Below are 17,269 nucleotides of genomic sequence, written 5' to 3' on the forward strand. Positions count from 1 at the left end.
AAAGACTCAGAAGAGGATGTTCTTGCCAATATCCTTGATGTGCTCAAGTGACAAAAATTGATATGGTTTTTATCTATGGAAATACCATTAAAATGTTTTACCATCTGCTTTGGGACTACATCCTAAGGACCACTGACTTTCCTTTTGACTTGCAGCTCAACAACTTTGACAAGTTGATTCTCAATGAAATATAAGTTCCTTGAGAAAAAAGGTTTTTGTATTTTTCTATTTCTATTCCCAATACTTAGCACAGTGTTTTCCCCAGAGTAATACTTACAAAATGCTTTTTTGTTCATTCAATTCACTCTCTTCCTCTCTGCAGTAATAGGGGCTGGCCAGTGAAAAAAAAGGCACGGCACACTGTCCGTACTTATCACTGAATGGGATCATAAGTAATAAAGCCACTTTCAAGAAGAGATGAGTAAAAATTGGAGTAACCTTACATGACATCATTTTTTGGATGGAAAAGGGAAGAATGGAGCAAGGACAGAAGGGAAAGCAGTAATAGTTACTATGGTAGCTCTCTCTTCAACTGAGCAATTATTTCAACAAATATAATTCTGCTCTTAGACTATATGTGGGTATGCATTGTAATGGTTAAACAATGATTAACTCATTTTTTTGGAAAAAATAAAAATACAAGTCAGGTTTGAATAATAAGCATCCCTTTATTTGCTGACACCATTACAAAAACTGATAACATGAGCAACAACAACAAAAAAGTTTTTACTTGAGGTTGAAGTCAGAGGCTGCTACTCCCCAAAATGTTAAGTAAAACAGTGTACAACATCAGTATTAAAATGTTAGCGTTTTAGAGCCTTGTAATCTTTTGAAACTTTATTGAGCAAAATAAAAGATTACAGGTTTATCATCAGGAATGTAAAGGTCTAATTATCCAAACAGTTTTTATTATAAAACTAAACTCTGAAGGTGTCTACAGAGTTGAGGTTTTTATTTTTCTCTTTAAATCAGTAGTCTAACAAGGATTAGAAAAGACAAAAACTCTGTTCAGTGCTTCTGACAAAGTAGAAAGGGTGAAAACATAAATAAGGCTTTAATTTGGCAAAATATAATACAATGCCTTCTGCTATCCTCAAATGAACAGTTTAAATTTCCCAGTGACTTCACTCTGCAAAAGAAAGGAAATATATGTATTCAAAACAAAGAAATGAGATGTATTCAAAAGAAAACTACTGAATAAACCTTATGTGGTTCTAGTAATGGTCATTTTAACTATGGTTGAAGTAATAGTACTAAAAAGTAATCAGAGGGGGCAGCTGGGTAGCTCAGTGGATTGAGAGTCAGGCCTAGAGACGGGAGGTCCTAGGTTCAAATCCGGCCTCAGACACTTCCCAGCTGTGTGACCCTGGGCAAGTCACTTGACCCCCATTGCCCACCTTTACCATTCTTCCACCTAGTAGCCAATACACAGAAATTAAGGGTTACAGAAACATTTGAAAAAGCCTTTAGAGATGAGAAAATAATTATATTAGAATGAACTCAGAGAAAATACTTAGTATCCCTTAATGTTTCTAAAAGTTCTGACACACAAACAAGGTGATCAACTGTATTATTAAAATCTAATTAGAACTGGAAGAAATTTTAGAGGTCCTTGCTAGCCCTTACATTTTACAGATTAGAAAACTATAACCCCAAAAGGTTTACTTGACCATAAATCTTAGCTATCAATTTTATTTTCAAAAGCCAGCATAAGATAAGAGATCTTGAAAACAATAGATGCCTGGGGACCAAAAAATAAAAGATTTTTAAATTGTCAATCTTAGGAGCAGTGAAGAAAATGCTAATAAATATTTACATAGTGTAAAAACCCCTCTTCGGTCTTCTTAATCTTTTTTCTTTTTAAGGAAAGATATGTGCATTTTCAGCAGAAATATTATGAAGCTGAGACTAGGCTTAAGAGTATTTAAAAACAAAGTTCTTCAAATTTAAAAATCATGATTCAATGGGGGCAGCTGAGTGGCTCTGTGGATTGAGAGCCAGACCTAGAGATGGGAGGTCCTGGGTTCAAATCTGGCCTCAGACATTTCCTAGCTATGTGACCCTGGACAAGTCACTTAACCCCCATTGCCTAGCCCTTACCACTCTTCTGCCTTGGAGCCAATACACAGTACTGTTTAAAAAAAAAAAATCATGATTCAATACAACAAGGAATTTAAAGATATCCCTCACTTTTGATTTGCTAGTCTTTCCTGATTTCTCAAAATGCACAAAATTTCAAAGTAAAATATGTTGGCTATTTTATTCACATTTACACAAAGGCATGTTCATACATATTTAAAAAGGGAAATAACTACTCTCAAGAATACATAACCAAATATCTAAAATATATAAAATCACATTAATTTATTTATGATTTAACAATACTGGGTTTAAAATTGTGGTATTTGTTGGTAATGGGATATTATTGTGCTTTGAGAAATCTTAAGCAAAATTATTTCAGAAAAAACTGAAAAGATCTGCAGGAACTGATGCAGATATAATAAACAGAACTGGAAGAACACTGTACACAACAACAATAGTGGACGTTGATTATCTGTGAAAACCTGGCAGCTCACAGGATTGTAATGATCTGGTACAATCTTGAGAGGATTAATGCTATCCACCTCCAGCGAGAGAACTGTTGGGAGTTGTTTTTCACATGAGTGTATTTATTGTTTTATTTTGGGGTTTGAACTACATATAAATGTGCTCTTACAACAATGACCAATATGGAAGTGTGTTTTGCATGACAATAAAATTTTTTTTTAAAAATACTGCATTTAACTTTTAAAAAGCATCTATTTTTTTCGGCTTTAAAAAAAAAAGCATCTATTTCCATAAGTCAAAGAGAAATAGTTCTCGTGGAGTATTCAGTAGAAAGCTAAAAGTTTTAACAATCCCTAAATTTCAAAGTGATATCAACATCAATCTTTAATTTAAAAAAAATCTGAGTTAAATTTTTTTTACAGATTTGTAACAACTTTATGCTACCAGCACAGCATAATTTTCTGTTATTTTAGAATCACATGATATTACTAAACATTAAGATTAGAATAAATTAATAAAAAACATTGTAAAGCTGCAGGAGTTATGGAAATAAATAAAAACTTTTTAAAAAGCCAAACTTTATGATTAAAAATTCCAGATGCGGCCTCAGCCACTTCCCAGCTGTGTGACCCTGGGCAAGTCACTTGATCCCCATTGCCCACCCTTACCACTCTTCCACCTATGCGACAATGCACCGAAGTACGGGGGGTTTAAAAAAAAAATTCCAGATGTTCTTTATCAAGTTATAAGACCCCAGACAAGGCTAAAAAGAAGGAAATCTTTGTTCATAAGATTCTTTCCCTCAGAGAACTGAAAGTAATCAGATCCAAACTTACTTTGAAGATATCAAGTGGAGTAGATCTAAAACTGCTACTGTGATAAATCTTATCTGCCTATTTAAGGGCTACCTCCTTATATTAAAATAACTTTCATGCAGCACTTACAACAAATTGTGCAACATTCTTTATTCGTTTCTTACCTATTATCTTATAGTTTTCTTATTCCTTTGTGAGCTGTTGGTTTACTGCCTGGAGTAGTTGCTGTAACTGTGTTACCGTCTGATTTAGACTTACAGAAATTCTCTCTTTCTCAGAAGATTCCTAAAATAAAAGATTCAAAGTGGAGAGGGGGAAAGCCCTTATTTATAACTCTAAGCAAAAGAATTTCCAAATAATACCCAGAAATAATTAATAGACCTTATTTTTAAGATATATGAGTAAGCTAAAATATGTATATACACACACTTTTATATATATGTATGTGTATATGTCTCATGATAATGATATGGATGGAAAATACTACATCATTAATGCACAATGACACAAAAACATTAGATCAAAACAAGAAGGAAGCAAGTAAAATAATGCCTATAGAGAGTAGGGCACTTGGTTATGATTTACTTTCTAAACAGTGAATAAACAGCTTCATTTTGTATACAATATTAAATCATCTAAAATTTACTGTGTGCTTCATTGATGACCTTGGTGGTCATCTAATGCAATTCATACTAGTGAAGAATTCCTTTCACAAGTGGTCATTCAGCCTCTGCTTGGAGATCTCAATTGAGAGGAGAGCCCACCACATCTTTACACTGCCTTTCCATTGATGAATATGTCTAATAGAACATTTTTCCTGACTTGAAACCCAAATTATTCTCTCTGTAACTTCTACCTATTACTTGTGATTTTGCTCTCTGGGGCTAAAAAGGACAAGCCATTACCTTTCATGTGACAGCCCTTCAAATACCTGAACACAGCTATCGTGTGCTCTCACTTCTCATGGATATAAGGTCCTTCAGTATTCTAGTTACTCTCTTCTAGATAACCTTTAGCTTTTCTAAGCCTTTTCTAAATTGTAGCATCCAGAACTGAACACATTTCAGAGTTCAGTGGGACCATCACCTTTACCATCTATCCCTCTCTCAATGCAGTTCTAACCTAGAAATTGGCAAAATGAAGTCAAGAATTGTCTAAAGGAGCAGATGGACTATTTCTAAGAGCTCTACTATGTATAGGAATCATTTTACTTGCTTCCTCTTTGTTTTGATCCAATCCAGTGTGAATAGGGTAAAGTCCATACAGAAAAGAGGGGTTCAAATAAAAAAAAATTTAAAAAAAAAAAAAAGAGTGCAGAAAAATGTTTCAGGATTTAAAAGAATGGAAGAAAGGAGAACCTATGGGAATGTGGATTGGTTAATTCTAACAATACTACTATTTATTAATTTTAGTCTAGAACTGTGATTTTTAATTGGTATAGGACATTAAGTAAAAAAACTCCCTCTACCAGTGAAGACCTGCAAATGTTCTACAACTAAGAATCTCAAAGTCTGCTGGAGCACTGAGCGGTCAAGCAACTTGCCCAGGATCACAGAACCAACAAGAGTCAGAGGTAGGATCTGAACCAAGTCTTCTTGATGTCAGTAAGGCTATCTCACTTATCCTAGACATCACACTTTCTCTCAAATCTATATTGTGTTCCTTTTAAATGAAGGACAATTTAAAAGTAGACAGCGAAGACATATAAACAATAAAAATGTACTGCCCAGGTAAAATGTATACTATAGAGAAAAAATTACTATATCATTCCATAGAAAAAAGGTGGGAAGAAGGATTTTTTGGACCCCATGTCACACATTTGAGATTTCTTAGAAATAAAGACATTTACTCTGTGCCAAATGTAGATATACTGTGAAAATATTTTATTGTGATTTGCTGACTGGTTAACAGGGAAATAAGAAAGCATGTTCCTCAAAATGCTTAGGCTGTTTATTTTATGAATAGATCATCATAGTTTACAGGCTTTGTCCATCCTAAAAACAAAATGCTTTTAAACCCAAGTATCACTACCTAAAGTTCTCTGTGAGACAGACTTTTTTTCAATGTTAAATACTGCACTAATAAACGGCATTCTAGGAAATTCATTTGAATTATAATCAAATCAATGTCTGAATCCAAAATGAAAAAAACTAACCATCAATACACTCCTTCATTCATTCAACAATTTATTAAGAACCTACTGTATGTAAAATACTGTGCTCTGGATAACCATTAAAAGAAAAGTAAAAATCCTTTCCAAAAATCGCAATAAAAAACATTAATTGCAAATAAGCAGATTTTCATACCTCATCTGACTATACTGTAATAAGCATCCTTCTTGGCAAGCCCAATACTTTGGACTACTGGATCAGAATTTCTTTTCACATTTTCCATTTAAACTACAAAGATAATATTTTTATATTTCCCCAGGTTCCTCATTTATATTCATTTACATTTTTTAAAACTGCAACCAACTTTTAAGTCAAAAATGCCAAATGTCTTAACATAAAATTACACATTCATAAGGCTTCCCAATATATTTGGAGTCAAAGAAAAGTTGGTTCTGAAAAGGATAGGCTATTTATTATATTATTGTATTGTATTACTGCAGATCCAAAGACTCTCATTTAGTAAATAAAGGAAACTTAAACCTAAGGGCTACCTGCTCATGTTCACAGAGTTAATCAGTGGTCAAAGGGAAATGAGAATACAGATCTGCCATTATAAAAATCCCAGTGCTCTTTTCATCTCTCACATACCATATGACCCTTCAAAATAGACACTAAATTCTTATTCATTAATTTGCTATTTGTTCTTCACTGCAACAGATGTAAAAAGTGTCACTCTATTTCAGTATAAGATACTAAAAAGATAAAATTCTGTTTTAATTACTTAACTGGACATTAAAAATTGCTTCACATTACAACTTCATTTAGATGGTGACATCATCATGTGAAAAAAAGTTGTTACAAAAAATAATGACTGACCATACTATTATAAAAATAATGAGGTCTTTTTTTATATCATTTTATTTACTCTTAATTTACTCCAAAGGGAAAGTACTATCCCTGATCTATCAGTCATACTCCAGATATTTATGAGAGTCTTACTGGATAACTCATAAAAAAATGCAAGTGGATGAGAGATTGAGAGGTTAAGAAAGAACCAAAACAATCTTTCAGATTGTTTTAAAGCAATGTTTAAACTAATATGTCAGTATCCTCAGGAACTAAAATTACAAGCAAAATAATAGCTACCCATATGAATCTTGTTTTTCCTTTCTCTAATACCTCCATCTCTATTTTACCAAGCAGACAAGTAGTTGAATAGTGTTGTATCTCAGATTCTCTAAGTGAGTATCATTACCTACAGCACTATATCTATCTTTAAAAATCAGAAGCTACTCAATAGCTAGAACAAATCTAAGTACCAAATATACTTCAAAGGTAAGAAATATATAAGACAGAATTACTTTCTAACAAAAAGTGAATTTGATTTCAACAAGATTTCTGGGAACAAATTATTTTTCCAGAGGTTTTTTTTCCCAGCCACAGTTAGGTTTTTGAAGAAAGAAAAGGGGGTTTTTGGAAGAAAATACACACCACTTCTGAAGAAACATCACTATTTTCAATAATACTGGTGTCTCCAGCAGCTCTTACTATTTCTGACTGAATAAGATCCAGTGATTGTTGAGCCTGTAATAAAATTACAAGAGGCAATTCAGAACTTACTAAAGAATAAGAGCATATTTGACAAAATAAGAGTTTGACATAAAATTAAGAAACTATTCAGTAGTTCATGAAAAAAATTCTTGCCTTTAATGACAGCTCTTCTAAAAAACAATTACTGGTTTTTCTTAAATCAACAATAACAGGAGGCAGCTGGGTAGCTCAGTGGATTGAGAGCCAGGCCTAGAGACGGGAGGTCCTAGGTTCAAATCCGGCCTCAGACACTTCCCAGCTGTGTGACCCTGGGCAAGTCACTTGACCCCCATTGCCTACCCTTACCACTCTTCCACTATAAGTCAATACACAGAAGTTAAGGGTTTAAAAAACAAACAAACAAATAAATCAACAATAACTTAAAGAAAAATTAAAGGAATCAAGAAGCTTTCCTGGAAAGATACTGACAAAGACACATAAAATTTGTTAAAAGAAAAAAGTACTAAAGAAAAGCTTTATAAATTTGTTTTTTAAAATATCAAAAAGATTTAAACAAAATTCCCTAAGTTTACATATCAGAAAAATAGCCTTGCAATTATTGACATTTGAGATAATTTCTGAGTGTAATGTCAACAAAAGCTATCTCTAATATTATCCTCAACTATGAAAGGCATTTGAGTATGTATTTACTGAATATTCCTGTAGTTCAAGCTTTAGTACAAACAAACATACGTCAATGTGTTACATATAGAGCAACAACTGTTAAGATAAGTAAAAGTTGGTCTTAAAAAAAAAATTTCTCAGGGACAGCTGGGTAGCTCAGTGGAGTGAGAACCAGGCCTAGAGACAGGAGGTCCTTGGTTCAAATCTGGCCTCAAACACTTCCCAGCCCTGTGACCCTGGGCAAGTCACTTGACCTCCATTGCCTACCATTATCACTCTTCTGCCTTGGAACCAGTACACAGTATTGATTCTAAGGTGGAAGGTAAGGGTTTAAAAAAAATTTCTCTGTATTGGTCTAATTACTCAAATTTAATTTAATTCTATAGAGAAATACCTGCCTATATATCTTCAAGTTCTGTGCCTGAACTATGTAACAGACAGAAATAAGCTTTGTTTGTAAACAAGTACCAATAAATAGTCCAAAAAAAATTATGGTTGCATTAAATATGAACAGCCAAAAAGAGGTCTGTTAAAGAATAACTTTTAAGTACCCTAACACAATAACTTTGAAATTCATACTAAATAAAAAATCTTAAGAAATGTCTCTAAAGAAATGCAAATCAAAACAATTCTTAGGTACCAACTCAAACCTAGCAGATTGGTTAAAATGACAGCAAAGGAAAATAATAAATGTTGGAGGGGATGTGGCAAAATTGGGACATTAATTCATTGCTGGTAGAATTATGAATTGATCCAACCATTCTGGAAGGCAAATTGGAACTATGCCCAAAAGGCTTTAAAAGACTGTCTGCCTTTTGATACAGCCATACCAGTGCTGGGTTTATACCCCGAAGAGATCATAAGGGAAAAAAATTGTACAAAAATATTTATAGCCATGCTCTTTGTGGTGGCAAAAAATTGGAAAATGAGGGGATGCCCTTCAATTGGGGAATGGCTGAACAAATTGTAGTATCTGCTGGTGATGGAATACTATTGTGCTCAAAGGAATAATGAACTTAAGGAATTCCGTGTGAACTGGAATCTCCAGAAACTGATGCAGAGTGAAAGGAGCAGAACCAGGAGAACCTTATACACAGAGACAGATATACTGTGGCACAATCAATTGTAATAGACTTCTCTACTAGCAGCAATGCAATGATCCAGGACAATTCTGAGGGACTTATGAGAAAGAACGCTATCCATATCCAAAGAAAGAGCTGTGGGAGTAGAAACACAGAAGAAAAACAACTGCTTGATCACATGGGTCAATGGGTATATGGGTATATGGCTGGGGATATAGACTCAAAGCAATCACCCAAATGTAAATATTAATAAGGAAAGAGGTCTTGAGCAATGACACATGTAAAACCCAATGGAATTACTCATTGGCTAAGGGAGAGGGGTGGGAGAAGGGGAGGGAAAGAACATGAATCATGTAACCAGAGAAACACATTCTAAATTAATTAATTAAATAAAAAATTTCAGATAAAAAAAGAATTGAAAAAGAAAAAAGAAACATCTCTGAAAATCAAGCCACAACTTTAAAACCGAAGAGGCAAAAGAAAATCCGAATAGGAAGCGATTACTCTGGACTTATTTAGGATGCTGTCAATGCAGTATTAACCCTCAATACAAAGAGATGTGTTACCTTATGCAGGTCACCGGCTACCTTCTGTCTTTCATTTTGTTCCATTTTAAGTTTTGTAAGTGTTTCATTTAGTTGTGTTTTCAGCTGTGAAAATAAAGGAAGACCATGATGAGATTAATTTGTATTCTTTTCAGATTGTCAGTTCTTCAATGACAGCACTGTTACTATGAAACAAGACATTAATCAATATGCTGCCACAGAGAGATGTACAGGAAAGATAAGCAGAGTGGCTCCATCTGAAATACTAAATGCAAGAAAAGAAAGTCATAGGAATGAAAGTATCTAGAGTATGAAAAATTGCAAATGCAAAAACAAAATGAGGAAAATGCCTTGAGAAGGTATTTCCATCTACTATCCATGAAGCAGCTATTTGGATTTTCTAAAATAACTGATTCTGGATATACACATTCTACTCTATTAGTTATTAGAGATTCATATGAACTACAAAGACTACAAAAAATTGGATGAATATATGTTAATTACTAAGAATATATTAAAAATGTGGGAGCTAAGATGGCCATGGGGTAGCAGGAACTTCTAAATCTCCTTCTAACCCATCAATACAAAGCATATCAAAATCAGATGAGTAAAGGGGCTCTCCCACAGGATCCATCCTTAAAGGTAGACAGTGGTTAGGGATTTCCACACTATAAGGGGGCAAAACTACACTTATTAAAGTGGAAGTTGATCATCCCTCCCCCCATTCTATCTACCATGCCAGAGATAGAGTGAGGGCTGGGCAATCTCTAAATTCTTTATCTCTAATTCTCTGAGACTTACCCCTGAGGGTAGTGCAAGGCCTTCGCAGCAAGACTTGGGACCTGAGGCTGAAGAATGTGGAGCCTAGGCAGCAGAGTGGGGAGACTGGGCAGAAGAAGAGCTGGCCACTACAAAGGCAGCATGGACAGGAAAAATAGCCTCAGAGAAAAAGGCTTGAAAGTACGCTACACAAAGAACTGCCTGGAAGATACTACCAAGGCAAAGCACTGCAAGAAAGAAGCTAAGAAAGCCATGTCCACCAACATACAGGAATCCCAATCCATAAGTAGCAAAGGAAATGAGCAGCAAAAAAAAGGTTTTGACCTTGAATAATTTCTATGGAGATAAAGAGGAAAATACAGAAGCAACAGCAGAGTGGCAAACAAGCAAATACATACAAACTTTCCCCCCCAAAATGGAAATTGGTCACAAGCTCTCAAGGAACTCAAAAAGGAGTTCAAGAATCAAGTAAAAAAGATAGATCATAGCTGAAAATCAGTCTTTAATGACTAGAATTAGTCAAGTACAAGTTAATGATCTCACAAGACAGCAAGAATTAATAAAGTAAAGTCAAAAGAATGACAAAATAGAAGGAACATGAAATGTCTCATTGAAAAGATGACTGACTGAGAAAACAGATCAAGGAGAGACAATTTGAGAACTATAGGTACCTGAAAGTTTGAAAAAAATTTAAAGCCTTAAAATCATATTACAAGAAATTATCCAAGAAACTGTCCTAATATTCTTTAACAAGAGAGCAAAACAGACATTGAAAGAGCCCATAAACCAACCCCTACATTAAATCCTCAAAAGACAACCCCCAGGAATTTAATTACCAAATTTAAGAGCTTCCAAGCCAAGGAAAAATTATTATAAGCAGTCAGAAAGAGACAATTCAGATATGAAGGAGCTCCAGTCATGATTACACAGGATCTGGCATCCTCCACACTAAAGGACCTCAAAGCTTGGAATATGATAATCAGGAAGGCAAGAGAATTGGATCTACAACCAAGATCTAAACTGACTCGGGGGAAAGTATGGGCATTTAACAAAACAGAAGATTTCCAAGCATTCCTAAAGAAAAAATCAGAAATAAGTGGAAATTGTGATGTCCATATACAAAATTTAAGAGAATCATAAAAAGGTGAAAAATAAAGAGGGAGAAAAAAATTTTAAGGGCTTCAGTAAGATTAAATTGGTTATATTTTTTATGTAGAAAAATGATATCTATAACTCTTGAAAATTGCTTTCATTATCATAGTAGATAGAAGAATTATTCAGAGCAAGAAGATGTGGAATGGAGAAAAGGGGAATTGATTAAAAGGGAAACACGGGTGTAGAAGAAAACAGGGAAAGAAGAAAGGTCAGGTCTAAAAGAAGAAATCAAAATGATGGGGAATACACAGGTGGTAATCATAACTCTGAATGTGAATGGGATGAACTCACCAATAAAACTGAAGCAGATAGCAGAGTGTATTAGAATATAAAATCCTACCATAAACACACATGAGGCAGGTAGACACACACACAGAGTAAAGGTAAGAGACTGGAGCCAAATTTATTGGACAGCAAATGAAAAATCAGTATAGACACTGAAGAAATATCAGTACTCAACATGTATGCACCAAATGATATAGCATCCAGATTTTTAAAGGAGGAACTATTAGAGCTTAAGGAGGAAATAGATAGTAAAACTATACTACTGGGAAACCTAAACCTTCCTCTATCAGATCTAGATAAATCAAACAAAAAAAATAAAAGAGAAAGAAGAGATGTGAATGAAATTGTAGAAAAAATAGTTAATTGATTTATGGAGAAAAATAAATAGGGACAAAAAGGAATACACCTTCTTTTCAGCAGCACATGGTACAGTCACAAAGACTGATCATGTATCAAGGCATAAAAACATTGCAAACAAATGCAAAAAAGCAGAAATAATAAATGCAACTTTTTCAGATCATAATGCAATAAAAAGTATAATTAAGATGCAAATCAAAAATTGGAAATTAAATAATATGATTCTCTAAAGTTGGTTAAAGAATAAATCATAGAAATAATTAATGATTTCACTGAAGAGAATGATGAGGGAACAACACATCAAAACCTATGGGATGCAGCCAAAGCAGTATTCAGGGGAAAATTTATATCCCTGAATGCATATATCAACAAATCAGAGAGGGAAGAGGTCAATAAATTGGGCATGTAAATTTAAAAAACTAGAAAGAGAACAAATTAAAAATTCTAAGATAAAAACCAAATTGAAAAATCCTAAAAATCAAAGGAGAAATTAATAAAATTTAAAGTAAAAGAACTATTGAGTTAATAAAACAAGGAGCTGGTACTTTGAAAAAAAAAATAAAATAGATAAAGTACTAGTCAATCTAATAAAAAAGAAAGAAGAAAATAAAATTAACTGTATCAAAGATGAAAAGTGTGTTCTCACCTCTAATTATGAGGAAATTAAGGTAATTATTAAGAATATTTTGCAATAAATATGACTAAGTGAAATGAGTGAATATTTACAAAAATATAAATTTCCCAGAATAACAAAAAATGAGATAGAATACTTAAACAATCCCATCTCAGAAAAATAAATTGAACAAGCCACCATGGAACTCCCCAAGAAGAAATCCCAAGGGCCAGATGAATTCACAAGTGAATTCTATCAAATATTTAAAGAACAACTAATCCCAATACTATACCATTTGACAAAATAAGCAAAGAAGGATTTTCACCAAATTTCTTTTATGAAACAAACATGGTACTGATTCCAAAGCCAGGCAGACTAAAAATAGAGAAAGAAAACTACAGAACAATCTCCTTAATGAACATGGATGCAAAAATCTTAAATAGAATACTAGCAAAAAGACTCCAGCAAATGATCATAAGGGTTATTCACTATGATCAAGAGGGATTTATACCAGAAATGCAAGGATGGTTTAATATTAGGAAAACCATCAACATAATTGACCATATCAACAAGCAAACCAAGAGAAATCACATTATCTCAATAGATGCAGAAAAAGCCTCTGACAAAACAAAACATTCCTTTGTATTGAAAAAAACTAGAATGTATAGGGATAGGTGGGTCTTTCCTAAAAATAAAAAGCAGTATATATTTAAAACCATCAGCAGGCATCATCTGCAATGGGAACAAGTTAGAAACCTTCCCAATAAGACTAGGAGTGAAGCATGGATGTCCATTATCACCTATATTATTTAACATGTACTAGAAACTTAAGTGGTAGCAATTAGAGAAGAAAAATAAATTGAAGGGATTAAAGTAGGCAAAGAGGAGCCTAAACTATCACTCTTTGCATATGATGTGATGGTCTACTTAAAGAATTTTAAGAGAATCAACTAAAAACCTAGTGGAAATAATCAACAACTTTAGCAAAATTTCAGGATACAAAATAAACCCACAGAAATCACTAGCATTTCTACATATTTCCAACACAACTCAGCAGCAAGAGTTAGAAAGAGAAATTCCATTTAAAATCACCCTATATGATATAAAATATCTAAGAATCTATTTGCTATGATGAACACAGGAATTATATGAACTCAATTACAAAACACTTTTCACACAATTAAAACTAGATCTAAATAATTGGAAAAACGTCGATTGCACATGGGTAGGATGAGCTAATATAACAAAATGAAAATCCTACCCAAATTAATTTACTTATTTAGTGCCATACTTATCAAACCACCAAGAAACTTCTTTTATTGAATTAGAAAAAAATATAATAAAGTTCATTTGGAAGAACTAAAGATCAAGAATATCAAGGGACCTAATTTAAAAAAAGTGAGGGGTGGGGGTCTAGCAGTACCAGATCTAAAACTGTGGTCAATAAAAACAATTAGTACTGGCTAAGAGACAGAAGGGAGGATCAATGGAAGAGCCTTAGGGTAAATAATATACGCTAAACCCAAAGATGCAAGCTTTTGGGACAAGAACCCACTATTTGACAAAAACTGCTCGAAAAATTGGAAAACAGTTTGGGAGGGATTGGGTTTAGATCAACATCTCACACCCTATACCAAGATAATTCAAAATGGGTAAATGACTTAAATATAAAGAAGGAAACTATAAGTAAATTAGGTTAACATAGAATAGTATACCTGTCAGATCTATGGAAAAGGAAAGAATTTAAGACCAAGCAAGTGTTAAAGAATATTACAAAATGTAAAATGAATTATTTTGGTTACATTAAAAAGGTTTTGTACGAACGAAACCAATGAAACAAAAATTAGAAGGGAAGAAACAAATTGGGGAAAAAATCTATATAACGAAAACCTCTGGGGGTAGCTAGGTGACTCAGTGGATTGAGAGGCAGGCCCAGAGATAGGAGGTGCTAAGGTCAAATCTGGCCTCAGACACTTCCTAGCTATCTGAACCTGGGCAAGTCACTTAACTCCCATTGCTTAACACTTACCACTCTTCTGCCATAGAACCAATACATAATATTGCTTCTAAGAGGGAATGTAAGAATTTAAAACAAAACAAAACCTCCGACGGAGGTCTAATTTCTCAAATTTATAGAGAGCTAAATCAATTGTACAAACAAATCAAGCCATTTCCCAATTGATAAATGGGCATGGGACATGAATAGGCAGTTTTCAAAGAAAGAAATAAAAACTGTCAATAAGAACATGAAAAAAGTGTTCTAACTCTCTCATAATTAGAGAAATGCAAATCAAAACAACTCTGAGGTACCAACTCACACCTAGCAGATTAGCCACTATGACAGCAAAGGAAAGTAATAAACATTGCAGGGGATGTGGCAAAATTGAGACACTAATTCATTGCTGGTGGAGTTGTGAATTGATCCAACCATTCTGGATGGCAATTTGGAACTATGCCCAAAGGGCGTTAAAAGACTACCCTTTGATACAGCCATATGACTGCTGGGTTTGTACCTGAAAGAAATAATAAGGAAAAATACTTGTACAAAAATATTTATAGCTGTGCTCTTTGTGGTGGCAAAAAATTGGAAAATGAGGGGCTGTCCATCAATTGGGGAATGGCTAAACAAATTGTGGTATCTGATGGTGATGGAATATTATTATGCTGAAAGGAAAAATGAATAGGAGGAATTCCATGTGAACTGGAAAGACCTCCAGGAATTGATGCAGAGTGAAAGAAGCAGAACCAGGAGAACATTGTACACAGAAATGGATACACTATGGCACAATCAAATGTAATGGACTTCTCTACTAGCAGCAATGCAATGATCCAGGATAATTCTGAGGGACTTATGATAAAGAACGCTATGCACATCCAGAGAAAGAACTGTGGGAGTAGAAACACAGAAGAAAAATATAACATATGGTTGAATAAGGATGTATTTGGGGATGTAGATTCTGAATGATCACTATATTGCAAATAATAACATGAAAATGGGTTTTGAACAACAATATGTTTAAAAACCTAGTGGAGGAGTTCCGGGTTAAGATGGCGGCAGAGTAAGAAGCAGCTCTTAACCTCTCCTGACCGAAACACACAAAACTCCTCAAGGGGACATAAAAACAAGTCCAGACGAACGGAGGAACCCCACAACAGGGCACAGCGTGGAAGGTACGTGGAATCGAGACATTTCCAGGCTAAAAAGGGCTCTCACTCACTCAATCGCGAGCTGAGCAACCGCCCCACCCCCACCCCCTCCACACTCACCTATAGCTCCGAACCCAGCTAAAAAGAAATAGAGCAAGTTTGGAGCACCCATCGAGTCATCAGCAGCTCCGGGACCTGTTCCTGACAGCAGCAAGACTTAGGACCCCATTAAGTCAAAAAAAGCACGCGAAATCTGAGCGCGCGCGCCGGAGCAGGACGCTGGGCGGGCAGAGGGCCAGCTGAGTAGAGGCGTGGGTGGAGGCAGAACTAAGCCTAAGTGGGGAACCAGTGCAGACGGGTATACGACTGTGGAAGCAGCGCCCTGAGACTTGTAAAGAAACCTCCAGCAGAGGATCAAGCAAGAGGGCCCACCAGGGGGCTTGACCTTGGAAAAAACCAGAATTCAGACCTCAGGAGCCAATAGATTGGGAACAGACACTGAGCCCGAGGATAAAGCTGAGAAGCTGCTGGGCTAATGATGGCTACTCAGCATCAGGAGGTTCAGAAGAGAAAGAATAATAACAAAAAGAAGAAGTCTTTAACACTCGACAGCTTTTACACAGAGAAAATCCAGACAACCGAGCAAACAGAGGAGGAGAACAAACAAGCATCCGGACCCTCCTCAAATAAGGAAAACTCCTCACAAGCTATGGAAGAGTTCAAAACTGAGATCCTGAGGAAAATGGAAGAGATCTGGCAAGAAAATAACAGTTTAAAAGGTAGAATCTTGCAATTGGAAAGTGAGGCTCAGAAATCAAATGAACTGATAAGCAAATTGAACACCAGAAATGACAAGATTGAAAAGGAATACCAAAAGATTATAGCCGAAAACCAAAAGATTATAGCCGATAACCAGTCCCTAAAGGCTAGAGTCGAGCAATTAGAAACCAATGATCTCTCAAGACAACAAGAACAAATAAAACAAAGTCAAAAGACTGAAAAAATAGAAGGAAATATGAAATATCTCAATGAGAGAGTGACAGACCAAGAAAACCGGTCTAGAAGAGACAATTTGAGAATAATTGGTCTTCCAGAAAACCCAGAAATTAATAGAAACCTGGACTCCGTACTAAAAGAAATTATTCAGCAAAATTGCCCTGAAGTCCTACAAGAGGGCAATATAGACATCGAAAGGATCCATAGAACACCCACCATATTCGACCCAGAGAAGAAATCGGTTAGAAATATTATTGCCAAATTCAAAAGCTTTCAAGCAAAAGAAAAAATCTTACAAGAAGCTAGAAAGAGACAATTCAAATATCAAGGAGCACCAATCAGGATCACACAGGATCTGGCAGCCTCCACACTAAAAGACCGTAAGGCTTGGAATACAATATTCAGAAAGGCAAGAGAGCTGGGCCTGCAACCACGGATCAACTACCCATCAAAATTGACTATATATTTCCAGGGGAAAGTATGGGCATTCAACAAAATTGAAGAATTCCAGGTATTTGCACAGAAAAGACCAGGGCTGAATGGAAAGTTTGATATCGAACCACAAAAATGGAGAGAAACCTGAAAAGGTAAATAAGTTACAGAGGGAAAAGAAAGAAAACTT

At 34.9% G+C, this 17,269-nt stretch overlaps 1 protein-coding gene across 5 annotated transcripts in view; it reads right to left on the minus strand.

Annotated features, from left to right (window-relative positions):
* Positions 1–648: 648 nt before the first annotated feature.
* Positions 649–17,269, minus strand: part of KTN1 (kinectin 1) — a 182,434-nt gene continuing 165,813 nt past the window's right edge. For all 5 annotated transcript variants that reach the window (XM_044664899.1, XM_044664902.1, XM_044664901.1 and 2 more), the window contains 4 exons: positions 9,336–9,419; positions 6,965–7,057; positions 3,527–3,647; positions 649–1,129 (listed from right to left, as the gene is read on the minus strand). In XM_044664899.1, coding sequence (XP_044520834.1) covers positions 3,546–3,647; positions 6,965–7,057; positions 9,336–9,419 — 279 coding nt within the window. In that variant the 3' untranslated portion in view covers positions 649–1,129; positions 3,527–3,545. The remainder of the gene's footprint in view (positions 1,130–3,526; positions 3,648–6,964; positions 7,058–9,335; positions 9,420–17,269) is intronic.

The sequence above is a fragment of the Gracilinanus agilis genome, chromosome 2, assembly GCF_016433145.1.
Source record: "Gracilinanus agilis isolate LMUSP501 chromosome 2, AgileGrace, whole genome shotgun sequence".
NCBI classification, from domain to species: domain Eukaryota; kingdom Metazoa; phylum Chordata; class Mammalia; order Didelphimorphia; family Didelphidae; genus Gracilinanus; species Gracilinanus agilis.